Raw genomic sequence first — 20,292 nt, 5'->3', positions numbered from 1 at the left:
CTGCCCCTCAGAGACGCAGGAGGCCAAGAGGAAATGTGCAGTATCTGTTCAGACCACACGGAGCCCTGTACACGCTCTGACTGCAACTGCTGTGAGGATGGAGTGGGTGAGGGTAGGGGTGGGAGGGCGGGCAGCAAAGAGCTGGCACCACCCCATCTAAGACCACAGAGTGACCAAGTAGAAAGGCATGGCATGGACCAGCTCTGGGGCCCACAGAAACAGGTCAACCATGTCAAGCTCCCTTCGGGATAGACACTCACTCCCGGTATGGCCCCTACCCAGAGAGCAGAAAGGTCCCCCAGACACTGGAGATTACTGGGCAGCCACCATTGTCTGATCAGAAAGGTCAGCTGGTAAGGCACCTTTTATGAAAGGCTAAGAGAAGGGTGTTGATTGGGATGGGGAACAGAGAAAGAGTAGGAGGTAGGCAGAGGAGCAGGACTCACTGGCTAGTGTCACGGTGGCGGGCACACTGGCCACGGCCCCTGCAGGCATCCGGGCCACACACTGGTACCGGCCCACGGTGTGGTTGTTGAGGGCAGTGATGACGAGGGTCCCGCGGGTGATGAGGATGCCCAGGGCGTCATCCGAGCCATTCAACTCCTTCCCGTTCAGGCGCCAGGTGGTGTTCACCCAGGGGGGCTCCACCACACAGCCCAGGATCACGGTTCCTCCAAGCTTCTGGACAGTGGAAGAAGGCTGGACAGTGACCTGAGGAACCTCATCTGGAGGAAGAACAGGGATGCAGCGATGAACTGACACCCCCCAAGAAACCGACAGCACGACGTGCTCAGAAGCACAGCACCCAGGCAGCCTTTCAGAGCTGAGCCATCCAGAGAGGGGCTGATCCTTCTCTGAAGAAACTCTGCTGGCCTTAGGTCCAGTCCCCAACCTTGCCTGGTTCCCAGAAGGTAGACTGGAGTGGCAGTATGGTGGGACGACAAGAGCTCGAGCTTTGAACTTGATAAGACCTGCATCTGGATCCCAGTCCCACCGCTTCTAAGCCAGGTGACTTTAGCCTCTTGGAGTCTCAGTTTCTTATCTGTAAAATGGGACTAATAATATTGGTCTCACAGTGTTGCTGGGAAGCTTACACACAACGCATATAAACTGCCTGCTGTAACCCCATATAATAAATGCTCAATAAAGGCAGTTCAGTTATTACTGTTATTCTTCCCTAGCATATGTTTGAAAAGATTAAAATGGCAAAGTAACAACCAATATGATGTAATTGACCTCATCTCTCATCTCATATTATTGAGCATGTCCCTGAAGGTCAGTGGGAAGAAATCCAGGAGGAAGAAGGCCTTGTCAAATGATTCTCTCTGACACTAGGGGCAAAGTGCTCTTCCCAGAGGGTCTCAGAGAAATCAAGGAAAACACTTACTCAGGTCCGCGAAGCAGCCTGCCGCAGCCAAGAGGAGGCAGGCGAGTGTGACCTCGGGCTGCTTTCCTCTCTGCGTCGTCATCATCCCACGAGGCAGGCCACGTCACAAAGGGTCCAAAGCCAAAGTCCCAGAAGCCACCAGAGTCACTCAAAGAGGTACCACAATCCCCTGCCACGCTCTGCTGTGAGAGAGAGAGAGAGAAAGGGCCGTGGTGAGAATGCCTGGGACACCCCCGTGGTGGTGACATCCAAAGTGTGGACCTGGCTGGACTGCTGGAAGACCAAGGAACACAACATGCCATTTTGTATCTAGAATAAGCTGCTTCTAAGCAGATGCTGATTGCAGCCATGAAATTAAAAGACGCTTACTCCTTGGAAGGAAAGCTATGACTAACCTAGACAGTATATTAAAAAGCAGAGACATTACTTTGCCAACAAAGGTCCGTCTAGTCAAGGCTATGGTTTTTCCCGTGGTCATGTATGGATGTGAGAGTTGGACTGTGAAGAAAGCTGATCGCCGAAGAATTGATGCTTTTGAACTGTGGTGCTGGAGAAGACTCTTGAGAGTCCCTTGGACTGCAAGGAGATCCAACCAGTCCATTCTAAAGGAGATCAATCCTGGGTGTTCATTGGAAGGACTGATGCTAAAGCTGAAACTGCAATACTTTGGCCACCTCAGGGGACGAGTTGACTCACTGGAAAGGACTCTGATGCCTGGAAGGATTGGGGGCGGGAGGAGACGGGGACGACCGAGAATGAGATGGCTGGATGGCATCACCGACTCTATGGACATGAGTTTGGGTGAACTCCGGGAGTTGGTGATGGACAGGGAGGCCTGGCGTGCTGTGATTCATGGGGTTGCAGAGAGTCGGACACGACTGAGAGACTGAACTGAACTGAACTGAACTGAAGTTGCCCCTCTGAGCTGGAAGGTAACGTCATGGTAAGAATGCCAGAGCCTTACCCAGGGCACCCACAGCCACAAGGACAGGAGAGCCCAGCAGATGGAGAGGCTGAGACCTGCAGCCATGTCCCAGACTCAGGACAGTGAATGTTTAGCAACGATGCTGGAAAGGAGGCAGATATTTTCACCATGTTCCTGCAGGAGCCCAGGTGTCCACGGCCACGTGCCACGCCATGCCAGTAATACGGACCACTGTGCGCAGCACTGTCACAGGGAAGATGAATGAACCCGGCATCCCTCATTTAGGTGATATTACTAGCACCCCCGCAGTGGTAAAGAATCTGCCTGCCGATGCAGGAGACACGGGTTTGATCCCCGATCTGGGAAGATCCTCTGGAGAAGGAAATGACAACCCACTCCAATATTCTTGCCTGGAAAATCCCATGGACAGAGGAAATTGGTGGCTCCAGTCCGTGGGACTGCAAAGAGTCAGACATGACTGAGCGACTGATACGACCACTGCGACTAACAAATAACATCCCAAGAGTCTCCAAGGCTCAGGAAAGATCTATTGCAACTCACACCAGCTCTTTACCAACATCTCTGTCAACATTCTTTGATTCCTAGAACCAATCAACCCTCCTCAGCTTGTCTGTAACCTCTGCACCCCCAGACACAAACACAGACCAAAAAAAAAAAAAAATCATATCAGCCAAGGCCCCTGTTCTTCTCTCTGCCCCCAGTGCTGAAATTCTAGTGTTTTCCCTCTCCACAAAGTCTGGACTCCTGTCACTGTGTTGCACTTCCACCAGAACATGTGCCTGGGGTCCAGACTGCATTGTTCCTCCAGCCACTGGATGACAGATCTCAGCTATCAGCCACTCTCTTCTTGCCTGCTGAGAATTTTAATTCCTCCTCTTCCACAATATTATTTTTCATGCCTCGTTTAGGCTACAGTGTTTAAACGGATTCATCAAAATCACAGAGAGGCAAATGTCTGCACACTTCTGTCACAGCCTAAACCACGATCTTGCGTCTATGCTTTTCACTGCTCTATAAAAGAACATGAGACCAATGTGGAAGGTGTGCCAACATCCTATCAGGCAGGAAGACTTCAGTTTCAGGTCCCCAAAGGCAGCATCACAATGACCTAGGCAGTGGATACATCTTCCTGAATCATGCACATGTGGCAGTGTTCATAATTATTTCCAGGAGGGTGACTTAGATTCAAAGTGCTAACTCTTTTGGACCAGTTATCTAACCAGCAACTCTTTCCAAAACTTGCAGTCAACAATGAAAACTCAGAGTGGGGGTTAAGCTGCCCAACTGAGAGCTGTGTTAGCTCTGCAGTCTCTGGAGTTCTGGCTACCTGCATGGGCTGGCGTCAGAGCCCGTCTTGGGCCTCTCGACCCCCATCGCTCCTCACACAGGGGCTGAAGGCTGGGCTTGAGGCTCTTGCTCTGTGCTGCTGCTGCTGCATCACTTCAGTCGTGTCCGACTCTGTGTGACCCCATAGACAACAGCCCACCAGGCTCCCCCGTCCCTGAGATTCTCCAGGCAAGAACACTGGAATGGGTCACCATTTCCTTCTCCAATGCATGAGAGTGAAAAGTGGAAGTGAAGTCGCTCAGTCGTGTCCGACTCTTAGCGACCCCATGGACTGCAGCCTACCAGGTTCCTCTGTCCATGGGATTTTCCAGGCAAGAGTACTGGAGTGGGTGCCAGTGCCTTCTCCATGCTCTGTGCTAGGAAGTACTTAAGATCTGCCTAAACCTTTCCCTTCTCTACTTTCCTCTGGCTCTTCAGCTTTTCACCTGGCTGCTGAGTTAACAGGGCAACATAGCTCTGCCCAACAAGCACCCTCCAAACCAGATCTTGCAATGTTTTCTAGGAAAGAGTCCTTTCCCCTTGAGTTTTAATCCTTCCCTTTGCCTCATATCCTTGACATCAGATGACCCCCCAAGTCTCCTCCACTGTTCTGGAAAAGGACAGGTACATTTTCTAAAAGAGGTTTGAAATAAAAATGTTAAACATTTCCTGACAAGTATTTTTATTCTAGATATAGATAGAGTTTCTGCTGTTTTTCAAGACAATCCAATAGATCCATGCTATTAGAACAGTGAAATGAAGGAAAGCTGCTAAGGATGCGAGCATGACTGGGGAAGGCATGCCTGTTACCACTACAGGTACCTGGCTAAGCTCTTTTCATGAGGTATTCTTTTAATCTTCAGAATCACTCTATAAGATGGGGACCATTATCCCCATTTTATAGGCAAGGAAATTGAGTTCCAGAGGGTAAGTAACTAGCCCAAGGTCGTATAACTGTAGGCCTGGAATGAAACCAGGTTGGGCTCATTCCAAAGTTCTGTGCTTTTTACCACAATAGTAGCCTTTTCATGTTTTTTCCTACCAGCTCTCTGCACCCAGTGGGTGCTTAATGAACTGAGTCTGAACAGGATGAGGTAGAGCAATGAGGAATTGTAACAGTGTAAAACTTTAATTTTCAGATTTCTGAATCCCTGTTTGTTAAGGAAAAGTTCATTAATACAGTTACCCACAAAAACCAACAAGCAAGCCTTTGGTGTCCAGATACTAGTTTTAATCATCCAGATACTAGTTTCAATTTTCTACTTTCCCTCAATGAAATAACATATTTATCTAGAATATGGCATGAGTGAGCAGTTACAGGATTTCAGGGAGCTTGCTTGCTCATGACCTGCTCTTTCCACGCCCCAAGAAAGAAAGGAGGAACGGAAGGAAGGAGGTGGCAGGGAGACAGAACGAAGGCAAAGTAGTAAAGGGCAGGAAGAAGGCAAGCCGGCAGGCGCGGAGGACGGCTGTTTCCTATCCGAGCGCATGGTGGCCGCGGAGGTGTTTGGGTTGTAAAGTTGACAGAGGTTTTACTGAGGAAATTCAGCCGAGACCCCCTCCTGCTTAACGAGGACCAGCCAAACAATTCCTGTTACTTCTGCACCCTGCATGATTTATGAGGTTCAAAATGGAAGCAGACCTCACTACTGGTGCCAGCCACACCATCCTGCTTTTAAAAGCCAGGAGGAGGAAAGAATGAAGCTGGGGAGGCAGGAGAGCGAGGAAGCAGGTGTCCAGAGAGAGAGAAAGGAGTTAGCGCATGGATCCCCATGACACGCACCCCTCAGTGAGCCCGGAGAGGACACGTGGGGTCTCCTCAGGGTCCAGGAGAAGCTGTATGGACGTGGAGGGGTCCCCGCGGCCGATGAGGCATCTTACTCAGCAGCTGGGGAAACCGAGCTCCTCCCTGGACCGAGTGACCTAGAGGGCTTGGTCTAGAAAAATAGTTGCAAAAATATAGATTTCTGAGATTTTTTTTTTAATGATAAAAAAGGCAAGTGAGGCTTAACTGGAGTACCTAATTGCAGTGTAACTCTGTCCCACTGTGAAATGAACAAGGTAGAATTTCAAAGATGGGTGAAGGCAACAGTAAGGCCTGTTATTTTTTTTGGCAATGCAAAGTCTGTGTAGATCCTTCTTATTTTCTCTGGATACTCTCAGGAAGAGAGCAAGGAAAAAAAAGTCAGAAGAAGAGCGAAGGGAAAACGAATTCTTGACATGATTTCCTCACCGAGGCCTAGGTACTTTCTATTTTTAAGGGTTATTTGAACACGAAAAATAAAAGAAAATGCGTCCGAGAAGCTGAACTGCTGACATACATGTTCCCACCGAAATAATCTCCAAGCAGACGTTTCTGAAACTTTCCAAAAACAACAGCAGCAGAACACACGTCTAAGGTTGAGACCAAGCACAAGAAATTACAGCCTTGGAGTATTTATTTTGCGAGAGAAAATTACAAACAACCGACAGTCGATCATCAGCTGGAGGAGGCCAGCTCCACCTTCTCCCAAGAGGGCCGGCGGAAGCGAGAGTGAGGTGGGGGCACCCGAGGCCACATGTCACCCCCGGTCAGCCATGCACTGTAGCTCTCGCAGAGAGAAGCCTCCACCGTCTAAAATGCCAGACACCCCCTATGGATGTCCCATGACCAACAAAAGGAGGAGGTGCGCAGGAGAGCAGCAGATAGCACGGAGCTTCCTTCTTTGGAAGGCAGCTGTGCTCACCACTCTACCACCAACGCTGCATGAGAGTCTTTCCTAAAAAGACCCTTTCAGGGGCAAGAATGAGATCTGACAATGTTCTTATTCCATTGGCCAATGGGGGCTGACTAGATGAAAAAAAACTATTCTTGACCCCAAGTTATATTTTTTCCATATGTTCGCAACTCTGTGGAGTTAAGACAGGACTTTCCCAAGGCAGAGAGAAGTTTTGCTCTGAGAAGCTGATGCTGAGTGCCTGGAAGGTGTGGGCTGGCAGCCTGTGGTCTCAAGGAGGAGGGTGGCCCTAGTGCAGAAGAGTGACATGGGGAAATCCTGGGCAAACAAGTGAACTGAATTCTCAGACAGCCGAATACGTGACTGCAGGCGGATCCAGGAAGAGCATTTAAGAAAGGGCATTATTTTTTTTTAACATAAAAAGCTTTTACCCACAGATGTAACTAAAGGGAAATATTTTAAATTAGGAGGGACCTGAGGAAATGATAGGACTTCCCAGGTGGTGCTAGTGGTATAGAACCTGCCTGCCAATGCAGGAGACATAAGTGGTTTGATCCCCGGGTAGGGAAGATCCTCTGGAGAAGGGCATGGCAACCCACTCCAGTATTCTTGCCTGGAGAATCCCATGGACAGAGGAGCCTGGTGGGCTACAGTCCTTAGGGTTGCAAAGAGTCAGACACGACTGAAGCAACTTAGCACACACGCATGCACGAGGAAAAGATAATACCTCAGGAGAACACCTAACAGGTATCTGGTGTTCTAAATGAGGAAAGCCAGGTGCAGAGAAGCTGATGGACAGTCTCCCAACTAAGAATAGGGATCCAGGACCACAAGTCAGGTCTCCCAACACCTAGTCCAACGCTCTTACTACACTGACACTTGCCTCCCAAAGACTTTCTGGGTCACATTTAACCAACTGCTTTAAACTGCTTTTAGAACCAAATTTAGAATGTTTTTGAATTTACTTCCTTATGCATAAAAATGTTACCTGGATCATTATCTACAACAGTAACTTTCTGTGTGGTCATTTTCATTCTTTTACCATTTAGAGTCCAATCTAGAACAATCTCTTATTGTTCTTCACAAGAATGCCTTCAATAGAATTTTCTTCAATGATGAAAATGTTGTATATTTGTACTGTCCAAACTGCTAGGTAGCCACTGGCACTTGTGGCAATTAGGTACTTAAAGTGCGGCTAATGTTTGCTGTGATAAGTCACTTTAGTCATATCTGACTCTTTGCGACCCCATGGACTGTAGTCTGCCAGGCTCCTCTGTCCATGGGATTCTCCAGACAGGAATACAGGAGTGGGTTGCTGTGCCCTCCTCCAGGGGATCTTTCCCACCCAGGGATCGAAACTCGTCTCTTAAATCTCCTGCATTGGCAGGTGGGTTCTTTACCTGCCAATGGAAGACTAAAGAAATGAATTTTTAATTTTACATTAACCAGTAGGGCTAGTGGTTACCACATTAGGCAATACAGTTCAAAACTAGTATCTGGAACATCTACCCAGACTACTCTGAGATCACACAGGGAAGAACAACAGTGGTTAGATGGTCCTAAGTATGAGTCAGGCTCTAGCCAGCTTCTGATATATGTCTAGCTTATTCCTTATCCAAAATTTGTGCATGTGTTTTCTATTAAAAAAAAAACTATGTGTACCGCAATATTATTATAACTACTGAGAAGAAAAAAATATCACCATGACCTATCCTATAGAAGACCATCTACAGGATATGAATTTGAGCCAACTCCGGGAGACAGTGGAGACCAGAGGAGTCTGGCAGGCCACAGTCCATGAGGTCACTGTCAGACACGACTTAGCAACAGAACAACAACAAATGCAAGGTACTGTACTAGACGATGGCTTCTGTCCTGAGAAGCTTAAAATAAAGCTTGGAACATGAGTCAATCGGTGCAAATATCCATTAACTCCTCATTTCGCAGCCTGCTCTGCAGCTGGCTTAGGGCCATGTGACCATGAGACAAGTGCCGGCCATTGATGTGTAAGTGAGCATGTTCTGTGTTACATCCAGGCCAAGACAGTTAAGAGCTAAAGAACAGGGGGCTGCTTCTCCCTCCTTCCATTGCCAATGGACCACATCCCATGTTTCAGAAAGCATAGCTACAAGACAGCACAGTCTACGACAGGAGAATAAATCATTGTTGCATAGAACCACTGAAGTTTTGAGATTACTCTCACCTAACAATTTCAGCATTATTTACTCCAAAACCTTAATGGGTCACCAATTTATTCAAAAATGGGAAGTGGCAAATGAGATCAGAGGGAGGAAAGCATTTTCAATTTTAGGCCTTCAGGAAAAGTTTTTCTGGATTTGTGGGTTTGAAACTGGGTTTTCTGAGATATGCATATGTAAAGAGCTGGAGGGCACTGCGGAGGGGGACACTAACCTGGTGGGAAGGGTCTGTTTGGAGTCCGGTGCATCAGGTAGACACTTCTCTTCAACAGTGGTCTCTTAACCTTTCTGATTTTGCTCCCTCATGAGAAAAATATTCTGGGCAAATATCCCTAATACACACATATTTATTTACAAATAAAATGCACATACTGCCAAACTAAAATTTAAGAGTAGGTAAAAGTAAAACCATATTTTAATGACATGTTAATCACGACAGTCTTATAATATCATTAAGCTAGTACCTTAAGGCAGAAAGCCTATTTAGGATTAGATTTATCATTAATGATATGGATGTAAGCTCTTTCAAAGGGACTTCTTGAATGTTAATTTGTTGAGTTCTCATCAGATGTGATCCCACTGTTACTGTTTTTACCTCCTAATGTGACTTGAAAAGGGTCAGCTCTGTTGTTTTCATCCTGTTTGCAAGTGCCTGGATTATCAGCATACTCGTCAACCTAGTTTCTTTGCAGCAATCTCTTCAAGCCACTTGAAGAGACTGAGAGGGTTAATTTAGTTAAAACTAAATAACATAATCTGTAAATCCACTTAATAGAGAACAGGAGAGCTGGGGAGTGAATGATTAATGGACTGAGGTCCCTGTTGTCACGCCTTCCAAGCAATGAGGATCTCTGCTGTGCAATGTCACTGCCCAATGTATAGACTAAAAGCATGATTGTCAATCCTGATACTAAATATCAGAAAAATGGAATGTCTTTCCTATTCCTTCTGTGGACAGAAATAAACCTTTAAAAGAATCTCTACTATTTTCTTCTGGTGCCCTAATGGAATATCTTGCATTTCCCCTTTGGAGTTTGCACCCCACTTTGGGGACCATTCTAAAGGAATGAAAAGGGGCAAGGAAGAAATTGAGATTGGGTCACGCCACAGAAGACTAGAAAGAAGAGATGGAAATTAACATCATAGACAGAAGGCAGCTATGATAGTTCTGAGAAGGGGCGTATACAATCAGAGGTATTTTGAGGAGATTCAGTTCAGTTCAGTTCAGTCGCTCAGTCGTGTCCGACTCTCCGCGACCCCATGAATCACACAGCACGCCAAGCCTCCCTGTCCATCACCAACTCCCGGAGATCAGCTAATCCCAATTCACATCGAACCCAAAATTTTAAAACAAGCTGCTAACCAACAGGTACAGAGCTTCTTTCTTCTCTAGGAGGTAGATTCCTTTACCTTCCAGGCAAGAGGAAAGGAAGAGTCTGGACACAGTATCTGGGAGGAATCCCCCTCAAAAAGAAGCTACTTCTGCCTTCTAGTAAAGAGGTCTGGTCTCTTGATTTGCCCACTAGACAATTTAATCCTCTCCCACCTCCACTGTGTGAGGAAAAAGTTACTAAGGGATCTCATTTCTTTGTCACATATATCTTTTCCTGAAATGGCCTCATTTCCTCAAAGAGTTGTTTTTTTTTTTTTAATCTACCTTTAAAGAGAGAAAGATGGGGGAAAAAACTCTACAAACCTTATTGCCAAAGTGGAAAAAAGAGAGAAAAGGAAAACCACTTCCTTTCTTCCACACTCGCTTCTCACCACCCCCCCATTCCATATAAATTCAATTTGACAACCCTGCTAATTGGATAAACGCAGCTCCTACACTCCTAGAAGGCCATTCCCTTTTCTTTTTTTTTGTTTTTGGAGGGCTCAAAACAGGGTGATTGTGCTGTCCTTTAACACGAATTCCATCTGCTTTATTTCTCTCTCTCCATTCAGGGCTCCTCTTGAATATTTATGAGGCCTTTCCTCCTTGCCTTTCCCTTCCACCCCACCTCTGCAGCCTTCCACAACGCCCCCCGCCCTCCACCCTGCACCTCCAGCCTCCTCTCCCTTCTCTCAGAGCAGGACAAAAACCTTCCAAATGCCCCCCCCTGCTTGCTTCAGATAAACACAGGCAGTGTCAAGTGTGAGGAGTAGGGGGAGGTGTGCAGGGGGTTCAACTGCCAGTCAAGCCCCCCGGCCTTCAATGAGGCCCAGGGGCCTCCCCTAATCTGCTGCATGCTTGCCATATGGGGGCTGTGTTGCCCAGGGAAACACTAACAGGCAGAACGGAGCTTAATAGAGTCCATATTCATTGTAATGCAGTGAGATAGCTCAAGGCACCACTGCCTCTTCGGTCCAGTTTCATTCTTTCTTTCTGTTTTTTCTCCCTTTTCCCTTCTTTTTTCTTTCTTCTTTTTAAAAGGACTGGGTCCCCAGACAGCTCTAATCTAGAGAGGTCTGAGCCGGCAGAAAGGCAGGAGGGAGGAAGTGAGGCGATGCTGAGATGGGGCCTGGGTTTGGCAGCAGGAGGTAAGGAGTGGGAGCTCCCCAGAGAGCAGAGCAGCATCTGTGCAGGGGCTGGGGCGCGTGGTGCTGCGCTGCAGGTGTGCGCAGTCCGTGCACGTGTGGAGACAGTGCAGTGGGTGGGCATGGTCCACCGGGGCCACGGACCACAGAATCATTCCTGTTTATTCAGCTTTCTATGCCTAGGTACCCACCCCTACCTACCTATCCCCCAGCACCCATCCCAGGCAATTTAAGGGCATTCAAGTCAGCAACACCTACCTCCTTGAGCTATCAAGCCTACAATCAATTCCTAGCTCTCCACAGTTGCCTTGAAAAAGTCACAAATTTTGCAATAGGATGAAAACCACTTTATAAATAAATCGCTGTAGGGGTTTGTAAAGGAGGACACACCAGCCTTCCAAGCTGGGGTCCACATTCTCCCCTGGCTGGTCTGGTGCTGGCTGTGGTCTGCCACAGCCAAACCAAGGGCATATGGGGCCTCCAAGTCAATGGAGTGGGCGGTCTAGCAGATGAAGCCTTGTCGTGAGTATATCGGCCAGAAGTGAGACTTGGGGCTCCCTGAGACCAGAGGTGATCTTTCCTCAGGGCTGAGAAGGGAAGGAGGGGAGAGATGGTAAGGAGAGAACAGAGTACGTTTCAACTTCTCAGAAAAAATGAAATTGGTGCCCAAGCTCTGAAAGAATTCCTAAAGAATAAAGAATCAGTTTTGTAAGTTGTGAAACATAGGCTTTTGTTCTGTGACCGTGACAAATCACAAATTTAGAATCAAGATAGAAAATAAAACCAAAGAAAGGCTATAAAAACTTTTACAATCTCTCCTACAGTTAAAATTTTAATCCCATGGTCTGGAAGAGCTCAGCAAATGGTGGTTGAAGGAATGAACCATGTACATGCTCCTAAAGTTGTACTAGCCTCAACCAAGAACTTGAAACTCCTAACCCAACTGACAACTACAAGCAGCGTCTGGGTGGGTAACAGTGGCTTTAAAAAAAAAAAAAAGTGAAATGCTGCTGCACCTTTGCTAGGAATGCCCCTGCCAGAGTGATGCTAGCACCGACTATACAGGCCTTTTATCACCTGCCTCACCCAAAGTCAAGCAGGCTAGGTCAGATAAAACTGTTCAAACCAAGGCAGATGCCAGTGCTTGCTGTGGTTTGTTTTTGTCCTCCAAGCTTGCTCTATTCTCTCCCCACTGAAATGCCATCAAAAATCTGTGGTTTCTTAAGCTCATCCCCCATGGCAGGTGGGGAGGGGGAGTGAAGTTGGGCAAGACTGTAGGAGAGTATATAAAAGTTCTCATCATTTTTCTTTGCTTTTTATCTTGATTCCAAGGCCCTGTATCCCAGCAACCCTTCAGGAAATGGTACAGTGTATATTTCCAGAGCCAGGTACACTTGCAATTCCTAGTTCTAAAACCTAAACAGCATTTGGTTTTCTGAAATGCTGCCCAGAAGTCAGTCTCAGCATCATATCCATCTAATCCATCAATTAGGGTCATAAAGGTCTGAAGACAGCAAACCAGAGTAGCTGAAGACACAACTGCACAGGGCTGACCAGGACCCTGGGCACTTGTGCTCCCTGCAGAGCAACCTTCCCCTCCAACTTGTGTTCCTATTGGAACAGAAGACTCCTGTACAGAGTCCTATTCCTGGTTTTACTGACTCCACACATTGCATGTGTTACAGACGAGTGTGTGGGAACACCTGGGGGTCACCACAAAGGAGCAAGTGGGAACAGCTGGAGTTCCGGTACAGATCAGGGCTGGAGTGCTTGGGGCGCTCAGCAGAGCGGCCACACTCTTCCCAGCCCTCCCAGCAGTGAACATTTTGGTCAGTAATCTCACCACGACGTGTGTGATGTGGCGAGACCAGAATGGCAGCTCTTCAGGAAAGCAGGGACAGCTTCTCTGGTCCAGACCAATACTTTTCATTTCACAGCTCAGAGGACTCCCCTGCTTCTTCTCCAAACACAGACTCAAACCTATCTACTCTTTCCCGGTCTTACCTAAAACAATGTAATGATTCACCATCCACTTAGCTGCCCAACCTGGGACTCATCCTTGTCTCCAAGTTCCCCCAACCACTCCCCAATTCCCTACCCTACTATCTGATTGGTCCTGTGGACGCTAACTCTGGTCGGAGCAACACCAGAGAAACACCATGTAAGCCACGTAAAGTGTTTAAAATTTTCTAGTAGCCACACTGAAAAATCAAGTAGAAATCATTTTATAATATCTTTAACATAATATATCCAGAATATTATCAACACATAGTCTCCTAAAGCTAGTGTATGTCTTCTATTTACACATAGCAGCGCAGACTAGCCACCACTCAGGCACTCAGTAGGCACATGTGTTAGTGGCTACTGTGTACCAGACAGTGCATGCTGAGGGCCCTCAAACTGGCTCCCTGATTTTCCTCTGCCCAACTAAGCCTCCACATTGTCACCTACCTTCTTTCTAGAACATCAAGCTCAACCAAACAGATATCATCTTTACAAAATGTAAACAACTACCATTCACTGAGCAATGCCTCCTCTAAGGCCACAATCCATAATTTGCCTGATTTGATAAATTCTCACAATGACCCTGTACAGTAGGTATACAACCAACATATTTTATAAATGAGGACATTAAAGCGCAGAGTGATTTAATATTTTGTCCAAGATCACACAGATGGCAAACCAGAGAGTTAAGATTTGAATGAGGTGTGGCTGACTCTTAAAAACTCTTCACTCTACCACACTGATTTAAATAAGTTAAGGTGGAATAACCGATGGACTACTGTGCAGCCATTAAAAGTGATAATTCGATCAAGTAGCAACATGAAAAATGTTTAAAAGATATGAAGGAAAAAACGGATCTCATTTTGTTAAAATCATTCAAGCACTTGGGTGAGGGGCCTGGAAGGGAATATGAAACAAATAAAAGCAGCTGACTTGAAAATGTGAAGGAATTAGGACTGATTTTTTTCTCCTTTTGAGTTCAGTTAAAAACAAACAAGCAAATGAGCTAATAAGACTCACATCTTTGATAGCTTCCCAAACTTGAAATATGACTAAACAAGGTTCAAACTCCTTCACACAATCTTGCAGGCTCTTTATAACTGGGCTGCGGTCAACCTTCCCCTTGTCTTTCTCCCACAAGTCCTATACCCTGGCAAAGCTGCTTTTTCAGACTTTCCTTCTCCCAGAAACATCTTCTCCCTTCATTATCCTTCGAAACTGACTTCCACATCACTGTAGAATGCCTCCATGACTATTTCTCATCCCAGCTTCCACAGCAGTTTGCACACTTACTGCAACATTTCCATGATGATATGTGGATTTGTCTGTGATATGTCTCTTTTCCCAGAATATAAACTTCCTGAAGGCAAGGATGTGTCCAATTTATCTCAGTAACCCTAGCACCTAGAAAAGCCTTGGCACATTAGGGGCTCAGTCAATGTCGCTGAACCAAAGGGTTTATTCACATTAGAAATTTGGGATTAAGAAAAAATGTTAATCTGACCCATGAACCTATAGAAGGAATGCACAGAGACACATTTATCAGTGGTGGAACCAAGGGGTGGCCTTTATTTTTTAAACCCAAATGGCCGTTGGATGAGTAGGCAACCCTTGTGAAAGGCAGAGTGCCCCAGCACATGCTCTTGAGGTTTCACTCAAGAGCCTTCTTTATTTTGGGAGAAGAGATAAGAAGGAGAATACACACCCAACTAAAGCCTCAAACTTCAGGCTTCCTGCAGCCCCTGAACTGCAAGGAATCTCATCTAGGATGATACTGTGATTGGGTTTCATCTAGCGAGCGTCAACATGGCCTGAGGCCATGTGGAAGGAGGCAAGCAGAGAGGGATGGGAGAAGGAGAAAGAAAGCTGTTAAGTGAGAAAGAGGACAAGTTCAGGCCTGAACAGAAAGCAAGGGGAGGGTAGGAGAGATGACAGGCAGAGATGTGGATAAGGCCACTGAATATGCTGAGCACGTACTCTGTGCCCAGCCCAGTGCTAGGGAGCACACACATGATCACTTTCACAGCCCAGGGAGTGCTACTGTTCCCTTTAAAGATGGGGAGAGAGGTTATTAAAACCCCCCCTTGATGCTTTCCCACAAAAGGACATTAGGGCTCATCTGAAATTTGTCATAGACAGAGCTTCTCTACTAAGTGACAACACTGAAACTCTGTAGGATCAGGTTCTGGAAAATCTTGGGTTTGGCTAGGAGTGCCGTCACTTCCACCCTTGACAGGGGTGCCTTTGGGAAAATTGCTTAGTATTTTCTACTGAAAGCCACTCACTGCAGGTCTAATTTCACACAGTGGCATTGCCACCTGGTGGGCTTTGAGATTAATGTCCTTTAAGACTTAAGGACATGTTGCATTTGAACTCCAGACACATGTGCTATGTTCTCTTTGCTCATTGTTCCTCATAAGCTGTACACAATGAAGCAACAGCCTGACGTTGCTGCCCTACAACGCATGCATCAGAAGTTCAAGAAATGTTCTTTGTTGGAAAAAAGCAGTAACACTTACATTCTACAGTGCTTCACGGACCCTCACAACAGCCTGATGAGATAGGAGATCCTCAGACGGTACTAGAATTCCCAAGTCTGTGGCAAGGCAATTCTAGCCTCTCCATCTCCACCCAACACTAGACAACATTTATATCACTTAAGCTAATAACCTCTCCTGCCATCCCGCCGTTTATGCCCTCTCTCTGCACTTTCTTGATGATGATAATGATGATAATGATGATAATTTCTCTGTGGTGTCTCTACTTGTTCGCAGAGAAAAGGGAAAGATCCCTGTCAGACAGCAGGTCATTTGGGACAAGAAGTTATGGAGAAGTGTTTATAGAAAGGAAAACACACCCTCTGTGACCTTCCCCTCACTCCCAGCCCCAGAATGGAGCCCACCTCCAACCTCATCAGTTAGCACACAAAGCCGTAACAACCCACCTGCTCTTTTTGCACCTACCTGTTTCTAATTACAGCCTATGGCCCAGGCTATAGCCAAACAAGTAAACAATAAAGTAAAATGGTTAACAGCGACTGGAGAGGAAACAGGAGCATCCACCTCCAAGGCTTTTGATGGACATGGCTGATGCGAGATCCAATGTAAAAGGAGTTAATTAGAGCTCCGGGAGACTGCACCAACAGTACCTAAACCAGTCCCAGACCCGAACAGCACTTAAGGCAGATCTTAACAACTTAAGTCCTATCTCTTAGGACAAAGGACTTTGGACAAGTGAGCCCTGTGAGAACACAAACATTGCTATCATAAGCCGGCTGAAGAGAAGAAGGCCAGAACACGGATTCCGCCGAAAGGTGCCAACTGAGACAATGGAGCCCTGGAAAGAACGGGATCTATTATCCCAGGAAATACACCTGAGAGCAAGCCTGCAACACACAGAGAACCACAGAAATGGCATTTTCCACCAGCGATCCAGAAAATAACAGGATTTGGCTCCAAAGAAGAGTAAGACAGACAAGGCTCTCGGCTTAGTGTTCATGTTGAGTGGAGCAGATAAAACAGCTGGTAACGCCAGAGTCACTCCTGACAAGAGGTACAAACCCCAGGGTGGGCTTAGGGCAGAATTCCCGTCAGTTCAGCAAAACCACACTAAGCACCCACTAGGTGTCACGCACTGTTTGGAGAGTGGAGGGGATGGAGAGAAAACCAGGCAGTTTTCCATCCTTAAAGAACTTGGAACATAGTCAACGTTCACTTTGACAACATCTTTCTATTTTACTCAATGCAGCAGCGCCTCAAGAAAAGATCACAGACAGACTGGGTTTTATAAAGTGCAGGCAAAGAACCAGAACTACTAGCAGAGGCATCAGTCACAATAAAAAAATGTGGCATACACTTGAGCACATGCGCACACACATGTGGACACTCAGGCCCAGCACAGCACAGCAGGTCAGTCCTCCAACTTAGTCCTTTTCACAAGGCCTAAAAGAATCCCCCTTCCCATCACCCATGCTCATTCCTAGCATAGTCCTGGGAGATTCGTCCTGGGAGGAGGGGGGAAGAGAGTGTGAGGAGAAGCAGGCACCCAAGGAAACTGGCTTCCCTTCGCTAGGCACGTCCCCAGCATCCATTCTATGTCAAGCAGCAGTTGGGCCAGAAGCTCTTGTCACACTTCATTTATCGGTGGAAGCACCATCATGTTAATTGCTTACTGGCTACTGGACCAAAGGCTTCAGGGATTAGGAATGCCGGTGATCTGATTACAGGGCATCTTCAGTGTCTAACACTAGGTATTCAGCAAAGACCTGCTGAGTGAATGAACAGCTGGAGACACAAAAGTGAAAGGGTATGGCAGAGAGGGGAGAAAAGTGCAGTCACATTGTCAAGAGAGAACTTTTCCTTAGGACTTTGAGGGGTGTTGAAAATACCGATTTACTCTGTTGCTGCTGCTGCTGCTGCTGAGTCACTTCAGTCATGTCCAACTCTGTGTGACCCCTTAGACGGAAGCCCACCAGGCTGGGATTCTCCAGGCAAGAACACTGGAGTGGGTTGCCATTTCCTTCTCCAATGTGTGAAAGTGAAAAGTGAAAGTGAAGTCGCTCAGTCGTGTCCGACCCTTAGCGACCCCACGGACTGCAGCCTACCAGGCTCCTCCATCCATGGGATTTTCTAGGCAAGAGTACTGGAGTGGCTTGCCATTGCCTTCTCCGGATTTACTCTGTTAGGCAGCATAATTACCACCAATTCCAACTACGAGGCGGCGTACAGTTGATTTCCATGCCCCTTCCTCATGATTAAGCAACCAAGACCCCACACCCGTACCTTCCTCAAGACTCAAAATTGGTCTCAGGTTCTGTGACCCAGAGTGATGAGACTCAGGCCGCCACTTCTTGACCTGTGTGCTTCTGGGGCTGATTCAAGCCAAGTGCTGGGCAAGACCAGCCCCAACTCCAACACACGGACACACACTCACACATCAACCCCTAACACACAGACACACGTGCTCCCCCTTAACAAGCTTGTGCATGCCGGCAGGAAATCTGAAGCATTCAACTGAAAAGCTGAGCCACGGGGCAAAATGGCTAAGCCAGGGCCCTGACGGGATCAGAAGCTGCCTCTTTTCAGTTGGCCTCTGACCCAACTGCACTGTGAAACTGACAGTGTCTTTCCGAGACTCTCCTGCAAGCAGGAAACCCTGACCCCGACATTCAGGAGGCGGCATCTTGCCACAGGACAATAAAATCTCTCACGCAAGAATGCTGAAGCAAAAACATCACATCAGCAAATTATCTAGAGTAACAATTGGTACGAAGCAGCTTTTCAATAAATGACAGCAACTTATTCAATCTGAGCAACTTCCTTTAGGGGTACTTGAGGAAGGATTTCCATTAGTCTGATCCCTGTTGCAGATTCGCCCCTGGTATTTCAACAAAAGAGGTTTAACAGGTAAATACCTCAGGGGCCAGACCCTGCCTCCCAGGCTGTGCAGGCACCCTGCTCTGGGCATGTACACTCAGTGCCTCTAGGACAGGCAGCACACACGCGCGCGCACACACGTGCGTGCACACATGCGCTAACAAACAACTCCAGCTCTCCAGCTGGTAAGTACGCTTCAGCATCATGACAGTTTACTTTTTTCCTATCTGACCTCATGCAAACAGACTTTCTTCACCTCTCTGACCCCCAAATATACACATTCATTTCGTCACCACCCTCAATCTTCCTCACTTATAAAGCTCTTTTAAACCACCTACAACTTCAAATAAATACCAATCTGGAAACCTGAAGTATGCTCCAGTCCAACCGTCTGTCCTTGTCTTCTGCTAGAAGCCTGGGACCCCAACTCCCGTCAGCTCTCCCCAGCTTGTGAAGCCCAGTGGTCTGGGAGCAGGGCTGACACACGCAGAGAAAGCAAACACATGGCATCATGCCAGCTGGGTCAGGCACCACTATTTATAGCCTAGCAAGTGTGGGGGGAGAGGGATGGGCGACGTGTGGAAGGGTAGGGGGAAAGGGTGGGGATAATCTGAACCGCGCCTCCCGGGCTCCACAGCTGTGGAGGATCCCTGCTGACGCGCCACAGGCCAGGCGCACACCATCCTGTGTGACTAATACCAGGGCTGTGCTGCAGCCTCCCAAGGCAGAGGCTACAGCATCTATCACATGCTTGGCACCGAGTGGGAGCACAAGTGTTGTTCATTAAATGAGCAGATGAGCTTTTTTCTTCCTGCCTACCCCATAAGGCTGCAGTTGGACGAGCAGGAGTAGGTGGAGGGAAGGTTGGTAAGGAATGCCTAAAACAGTGCTTCTAAAAACCTATCATTGGTTAAAATGGGCTAACAAAAAGAATTCAGGGAAACCCTGTTAAGAAAATCAAGTTAGGTTTCTTTAGTGCAGGCCTTGTCAGAGCCTTTAATATGCTATTACACATTGTGAATCATCAAGAGGGTCTTGAGGCTGAACTCACTTAACCACAGGCCTGGACTGACTTGACCACAGGCCTGGACTGACTTGACCGCAGGCCTGGACTGACTTGACCACATTACTCTTTTTTCTCAGAGTACCATTAGTGAGGAGAATTTCATCAAATACACTTTGGGAAATGTTGGCCTAAGAGGTTCCTGGAGAATATCCCAAAAGCAATTTGTAAAACAGCATCCCATGTTTGTAATTTTTAAAAATCACATGTGATATATGTGGTATACAACTATTTGGGTTGTCACAGGATAAGGTCAGGAGACACTTAAATGTTAGTATCAGTTGTTTCTGAGGAGTAGGAGATTTGCACTTTTTATGTTAAACACTTCAGAAACATTCAAAGTGCGTACATAGTTATCACTTTTGTAATTAAAAAGATAAATTAAAAATAAAACTGTCCCCAAATATTATCACATCATCACTGAAAATTTATCCTCCCTTAGGCCTGGGACCTCATTTCCTAACAACTCCTTGGGCTATAAAATGTTGCTTTTTGCTCCATGATCACAACTATAGAGTTTCCTGCATCCATTTCTAAAGTCAATTCCTCTGGCTTGTAAAGAACCTCTCCCCTAATTCCAGGATTCTGTTGCTTCCAAACGAGATGGACAAGTATTTTGGAAAAAACAAAGACACATTTAATATTCTTTTAACAACCTTCACAAACCTGAAATTTACTTTGTTTAGTAAGTTATACAAAATATCCATCAAGCACTTAGTTTGCTGAAATTACGATGCTGGGCATATTAACATTTAAAGA

At 46.7% G+C, this 20,292-nt stretch overlaps 1 protein-coding gene across 13 annotated transcripts in view; it reads right to left on the bottom strand.

Annotated features, from left to right (window-relative positions):
- Positions 1–20,292, bottom strand: part of BOC (BOC cell adhesion associated, oncogene regulated) — a 75,605-nt gene that overhangs the window by 37,024 nt on the left and 18,289 nt on the right. For 10 of the 13 annotated variants that reach the window (XM_055424357.2, XM_055424312.2, XM_055423875.2 and 7 more), the window contains 2 exons: positions 1,388–1,569; positions 447–725 (listed from right to left, as the gene is read on the bottom strand). In XM_055424357.2, coding sequence (XP_055280332.2) covers positions 447–725; positions 1,388–1,472 — 364 coding nt within the window. In that variant the 5' untranslated portion in view covers positions 1,473–1,569. The remainder of the gene's footprint in view (positions 1–446; positions 726–1,387; positions 1,570–20,292) is intronic. The other 3 variants (XM_055423790.2, XM_055424153.2, XM_055424066.2) reach the window with 1 other exon arrangement.

The sequence above is a fragment of the Moschus berezovskii genome, chromosome 1 (assembly GCF_049115385.1).
Source record: "Moschus berezovskii isolate FMDL1 chromosome 1, NW_MosBer_1.0, whole genome shotgun sequence".
In the NCBI taxonomy this organism is placed as follows: domain Eukaryota; kingdom Metazoa; phylum Chordata; class Mammalia; order Artiodactyla; family Moschidae; genus Moschus; species Moschus berezovskii.
Note: the sequence above shows the minus strand (reverse complement) of the source record. Positions and strands in the feature narration are given on the sequence as shown.